General features: G+C 50.1%; 1 protein-coding gene across 1 annotated transcript in view; it reads right to left on the bottom strand.

The window, feature by feature from the left end:
- ANKRD24 (ankyrin repeat domain 24) overlaps positions 1 to 3,520 on the bottom strand; it is a 33,093-nt gene extending 29,573 nt beyond the window's left edge. The window contains exon 1 of the mRNA XM_010828452.1: positions 3,485 to 3,520. Within this exon, the coding sequence (XP_010826754.1) occupies positions 3,485 to 3,520 (36 nt within the window). The remainder of the gene's footprint in view (positions 1 to 3,484) is intronic.
- Between the last annotated feature and the right edge of the window lie 3,398 nt (positions 3,521 to 6,918).

Raw genomic sequence — 6,918 nt, 5'->3', positions numbered from 1 at the left:
TGGATGGCATCACTGACTCGATGGACATGAGTCTGAGTGAACTCTGGGAGTTGGTGATGGACAGGGAGGCCTGGCGTGCTGCGATTCATGAGGTCGCAAAGAGTCGGACATGACTGAGCAACTGAACTGAACTGATGGCTACAGGCCCTCTGGTATTATCTCTGTTATGGTTGAGGAGACCCATGTGATTGATACCTGGATTCCTGGTTTCTCTGAATAGAAATTGTAGATAAAAAATATGAGATGCTCTTCCTGATTAAAAGCATTCTCTCAATTTACAACAAAATTAAAAACCAATGATATGGTTTGGTCTAACACTGACTTTAAGTTCTCAGGAATTCTTAGGGGTAAATGTGAACACTAACTAGGAATTGATTCCAAACGGAATGAAAATTGTAGGATCAGTCTGCAATAAATGAAGCTGAAAAGAAAGTGAAAGTGTTAGTCACTCAGTCGTTTCCAACTCTTTGTGGCCCCATGGATTGTAGCCTGCCAGGCTCCTCTGTCCATGGAGTTCTGCCAGGTAAGAATACTGGAGTGGGTTGCCATTTCCTTCTCCAGGGGATCTTCGCAACCCAGGAATTGAACCTGGGTCTCCCCCATTGCAGGCAGATTCTTTAACATCTGAGCTACCAGGGAAGCCCCAAATGAAGCGGACCCCATGCCAGATTTTGTAGGGATTAACAAGCCATTTATTCCTCGTTCTCTTTCTCTCTCACTTTCTCCCACCCCAGTCCCTCTCTCTCTTAATCAGTGCACTTTCCCCACAGTCAAGACCCTATCCTGCTCCTAGTAACACAGTCCAGGGAGAAGGCGGGCCTCTCATTTGCTAGCTGTGTGACCTTGGGCAAGTTCCTTAACCTCTCTGAGCATCCTTTACTCATTTAAATAGTGGAGATAATAAAAGCTCTCATCCCACGTGATTGTTAGGAGGATTAAATAGACTGACGTCTGCCAAGCACCTGGAAAGTTCCTTAGAGTGTTTGAAAATAAAAACAAAAATAGGATGAAATAAATAAAAATAAATTCAACAACATGAAATTTAAATTTTAAATAAATAAAATGAAGGAATGTTAAAATTGATAAATAATAAAAATACATTTAAGAATTGGTTGGGAGGGCAGAATTCCCTGCTCTGAGTTTCCTCTACAGGGGGTACAGGTTCAGTCCCTGGCCAGGGAACTGAGATCCTGCAAGTTTCGAAGCACGGCCCAAGTAAATGAATGAATGAATGAATGAATAAAACCAGGCTTTTTCCTCTGCCCCATTTTTTATGTCGCTTTGTTGACAAAGGTCCATATAGTCAAAGCTCTGGTTTTTCCAGTAGTCATGTACATATGTGAGTGTTGGACCATAAAGGAGACTGTGCACTGAAGAATTGATGGTTTTGAAATGGGGTGCTGGAGAAGACTCTTGAGAGTCCCCTGGGCAGCAAGATTGAACCAGCCAATCCTAAAGGAAATCAACTCTAAATATTCACTGAAAGGACAGATGCTGAAGCTGAAGCTCCAATACTTTGGGTACCTGATGTGAAGAGCTGACTCACTGGAAAAGACCCTGATGCTGGGAAAGGCTGAGGGCAGGAGGAGAAAGGGACGACAGAGGAGGAGATGGTTGGATGACATCATCGACTCAATGGACAAGAGTTTGAGCCAACTCTGGGAGAAAGTGAAGGGTAGGGAGGCCTGGCATGCTGCAGTCCATGGGGTTGCGAAGAGTCGGACACAACTGAGCGACTGAACAACAACCGGCATGTTCCTCTGCCTGGTTTTCGACATTCTCTGCTCCAGCCAAAAGAACTTCTTCATCATCCCATAATGCCTCCGTATCAAAGAGGCTCAGCCCAGCCTCCAAACCTTTGCCCATACTGGTCCATATCCTCATATCCATATCCATATCCATATCCATACATATCCATATACCTCCCCTCCCCCTCGCCCGCCATGGGTCTTCACTTGTCTGAATCTTCCCGGTCTTTCGAGGCTCTGCTCCAGCACCACCTCCTCCAGGTAGCCTCCCAGATTGCCTGGGGCCACACCTGGCTGATGGGGAGGCCCCATCATGATAGAAAGACTAAGGGCTCTGAAGTCAGACACGTGTGGGCTTGAATCTCCCTGTTGCTGCTTTGCTCTGTGACAAGAAAGCCAAGTTAACCTCTCTGGAACTCAGTTTCTTTGTGCTGTAATTGTGGAGTTTAGCCTGACAGAGGGCAGCCACAAAGACCAGTGATCAGGAAGGCTGGCTGCCTGACTGTGTGAATTCGCACTCAGCTTCTGTCACTCTGCCCTGGACTGCCCTCCACCCCCGCAGGGACTAGGGATAGGAGAGTTAGGAGGGAGTAAGGATGACTGAGGAAGTTCATAGCCCATGATAGAGCTGCAAGGGATGCCAACTGGATCCTGCCTCAGGGCCTTTGCACTGGCTGTTCCCTCTGCCTGCAATGCTTGTCCTTCAAATATACACACAATTTCCTCCTCCTTTCCCCTCTAATCTTTGCTCTTGTATTAGCTTCTTGGTGGGGCCTTTCCTGACAACCTGCTTCATTTTCTAAATATTTATTATTATTTTATTATTTATTTATTTTGGCAATTTATTAATTTTTTTTTTTTCTTTGGCTGTGCCGGGTCTTAGCTGTGGGACTCAGGATCCTCAATTTTCATTGCGGCATGCAAACTCTTAGCTACAGCATGCGGGATCTAGTTTCCTGACCAGGATTCAAACCCAGGCCCCCTGCACTGGGAGCATGGAGTTTTAGCCGCTCGACCACCAGGGAAGTTTCCTGACAATCTGCTTTAAAACTGAAACCATCTCCACTCTCCTGGATGCTTCTAATTCCCTTTCTTTATTTTCTTTGTCTGCCTGGTACAAAGCATGCCTTTTCACTTATTTATCTTGTTTATTAACAGCATCCATCACCCACACGCGGCTGTCAGCTCCACGAGGGCAGGGGTTTCTGTTTGCCCTGTTTATTGCTGTCGCCTTTGTGTCCAGAACAGCACTGGATACAAGTATTTGCTGAATACTCAACAGCAAGATATCTGGATCCCTGCGAAAGTGAGACCCCAGAAGAGCCAATGGTCACTGTATCTGGGAGTAGAGATCTTCCAGAAGAAATGTTCTTGGAGCCAAATTGTGAAGAGTGGGGAGGATTTGATGGGGAGCAGTACAGGGAAAGGCCAGATGGAGGGAACAGCCGGGGCAAAAGCATGGAGGCTGGAAAGCTTGAGCAGGAGGCAGTGTGGAGATGAGGGCAGCAGGGGGCAGTAGAGAGAAACGGGAGAGGTGGCCAGAGGATAAAACGGTAAACTTGAACCTGTGGCTGGTAGGGAACCAAGGAGGGGCTTGGTCATAAGGAAGTTGCCAAAAGAATGTGACGAGCGACACAGGACAATGGTGCAAAGGCCCAGTAGACCTTCAGCCAGGTCCTGGGAGACAGGAGTCTGAAGTTGAGAGATAGCGGGCATCTCAGTGGCCTCAGACTCACCTCTGTCTTCTTAAATCGTGCCCGGAGGGTCTTCATAGCTAGCGTCTGGTGTTTCTCCTCTCCCCAGACCTCCTGAGAAAAGCCAGGAGGTGAGGGACGTCAGTTCTGGGGGCAGGTGGGTCATCTGCTTCTCACTCCTCAAAAGTACCACTTCCTCCTCCCCAGGCCATCCCAGCCCTTAGAGCAAGTCACAGACCTATTTCATCTTCTAACTGCTCTGTGTCCTTCATCAGGTCACTTCCCCTCTCCGAGTTTCACATTCCTCTTCCTTAAAATGCAGGAGATAATTTCCTCTGCTTTCCCATGAGGTCTCTAACATACAGCCTGGCAAACAGTAGGTGCTCAGTAAATTCATCCCACCAGTTTTCCCTGTTGCCCAAGTAGGTACAAGCTTTTTCTGGTCTTCAAGCTTTTATCTGTGCAGTTATGTCTGCCTTGTCCCCACCCCTCCTCTGGTGAACTCCTATTCATCTTTCCCAGCCTAGTTCCAAAACCCTGTGGTGTTCTGATCAGCTTTGCCTCTTACAAATGGGCAGAACTCTAACTCCCAAATTGGGTCCCCTCAGCTCTTCTTCTGCTCCATCCTTGGCTCCAGAGACTAGAAGTGTCTGGACTGGTTCTGTTTTCCTGAATACTTAGTGGGTCCTCAGGGGCCAGGCACAGAGTTGACGCCTCTTAGTACAGAGCACATTCTTTGGGAAGTCAGAGAGAACATCCTTGAGACTAAACCCTTTACACCAGCCTGGTTCCTGCGTGAATAAGAGCACAGAGGCGAGTCGCCCGAGGTGGGCGGAGGTCTAGAGTGATTGATGGCTCCATGCATGTGTGTGCACAGCTCAACACAAGGTATGTCTGTACACGCATGTCTGTCCAGCTTAGCCTGTTCTGTGTTTTGTGCACCTGCAGGTACAGAGGTCAGGCAGTGATCTCAAGGGGGTGTTTTGCTGGGTGTCTGGCTAGGAATTCCTTCCTATGTCAGAATGGGATTGCTGTAAAGGTGTATCCCTCACCTTTCACCTGCCCTCCTGCCCATGAATTCTCCAAGACTTCCTTCCACCCATTCACTCACCTATGCACCCATCCTTCCACCAAGCATTTCTACATCCACCTACTGTCCACCACCCATCCAACTCATATTCTCATGGTTTTCTGTGCACCCTTCAACCGTGCTTTATCCACCACCCACCCATCATCCACCTGCCTACCCAGCCACCTACCTACTCACCTATCCATCCATCCATCCATCCACCATCTACCCACCCATCCATCCAACATCCACCCACCATCCACTCATTCATTCATTCATCTATGCAACCACTCACTGGCCACCACCCATCCACTCATCCATCCAACTCATCTTTTCATGGTTCTTCATGCACCCTTCAACCATGTTCCATCCACCATCCACCCACCTGCCTATCCACTCACTCACTCACCTATCCATCCATCCATCTACCATTGACACACCCACCCATTCAACATCCACACATCCACTTGTTCATCCACCCACCATCCATTGATCCATCCACCCACCATCCAGTCACCCATGCATTCATCCATCCAACCACCCACTGGCCACCACCTATCCACCAAACTCATCTTTTTATGGTTCTCCATGCACCCTTCAACCATGCTTCATCCACCACACACCCACCATCCAGCTGCCTATCCACCCACCCAACTACTCATCTATCCATCTATCCACCTCAACTATCCACCCAGCCAGCCAGCCAGCCAACACCCACCTACCAGCTACCCACCCATCCATCCACCCTCCCATCCATTCATTCACCCCTTCAATTTACCCCATTCATCAATGTACACATTCATCCACCACCATTTTTCTTTACTCTTGTCTAACAGACTCAATCACACCTACAGCAGGGTGTAATTGACACCCAAGAGAGGAGTCCACAGGTTGTCTGGGCAGGAGGGAATCTGCCGGCTTGGGGGAGGGGAAAGTACCCTCATCTAGGGAGCTGCTTCCCGGAAGAGGTGATGATATATCCACAGGGCCTGCTGGCCGGGCAGGACACTGAGCTGCAGCAGCAGGAAGAGAGGGTACGAATCCTAGACAAAGAAGTAAGAGGTGCACGCATCAACCAGCGCGCGCGCATGTGTGTGTGTGTGAGAGAGATGGTGCCTTAGCATGGCTGGGACACACTGGCCTTTCCTTTCTCCCACCTGCAGGGCTTGGGGGGCAAGGAGCCTGAGGCCCTTAGGGGAGCCTCCATCCTGGGCCTCCCTCACCTCCTTCCCTCCTACCTCCTGCAGTTCCAGTGCCGCCAGCACTAGGCCACCGTGTCCACTGCCGGCTCTGGTTACTTGCTCCCAGCCGGGCCACCAGCTTGCACCCGCAGCTCCCAGCACTCAGCCCTGACACCTGATCAGCTCTGAGCAAGCAGCTGCCCCAGGGGGCCCGAGGATGAGCAGAGGGAGGAGACAGGGTGGCAGCCGGGCTGTCTGTTGGCCAAGGGGCTCTGGCAGGAAGACACGGAGGTTCTTCCCTAACATCGCTGGACTTATTTCGGTTTCTGGAATGAGCCACCTTCTTTCTCTCCTCTCAGCCTTTGTACTTGCAGTTCCTCTGCCAGGAGCCTTCTTTCTGTACCTCCTGTCACCTCCAACTGGCTGATTCTCACTGGTACTCACTGTTCAGATAGTTGCTGCAACATCCCTTCTCCAGGAAGCCTTCCTGGTTGCCCCCAGGCTGGGTCAGGCGCCTCCTTTGAGCCCCTTCATTGTCCAGGGCCCTCATTACAAGCCAGTCACACCAAGTCACCATTGCCCCATCACAGGGGGCTGCCTGTGGTCTCCAGCGTCTCGCCAACACACAGTAGGTGCTCAATACATTTCCTGAATAAGTCCTCAAGCCTCCATAACAAGGACATAAGCAGTTTCTCCAGCCTCTAGGTGCGGTCAGGACTTGTCTTGCTGAGTGATTATCACACACATGGATAACGTTCAGGTAACTTAGAACGGCATCCGTGAGCCTCCCTAGTGAGGGTCCAAATTGCCTCCTGACTCCAGCACACATGCACAGCAACCCTGAATTTGTGTATTTATAAACTTCTGAAATATGCAGGGGGAAGAACCTTGGATTGGAAGCAAGAGTTTGGGTTTCCTCTCTCAGGCTCTGTCCTGGGATTGGGGGACGCAGGGAGGTAAGTGGGCGTCAGTTTACTCGTTTTCAAAAGGGGAAAGAGGGAACCGATCGCTTGCGCCCTTCATTTTACAGGTGACTGGAGAACTTTCACGTGGGCAGTCCCCTAGTATCCAGCCCGGGTCATTGAACAACCCTTTCCCAGGCCCCCACCCCACATGATCAGCGTATAAGAACCCGCCAGGCCATTGCCAGCAGTTAATATGGCGACTGCGGCGACAGTGCATGGCGCATGCGCCTTGCGAGGAGCGGCCGGGTGCGAAATATGAGA

This window comes from Bison bison, unplaced genomic scaffold, assembly GCF_000754665.1.
Source record: "Bison bison bison isolate TAMUID 2011002044 unplaced genomic scaffold, Bison_UMD1.0 scf7180017864492, whole genome shotgun sequence".
NCBI lineage: Eukaryota > Metazoa > Chordata > Mammalia > Artiodactyla > Bovidae > Bison > Bison bison.
Note: the sequence above shows the minus strand (reverse complement) of the source record. Positions and strands in the feature narration are given on the sequence as shown.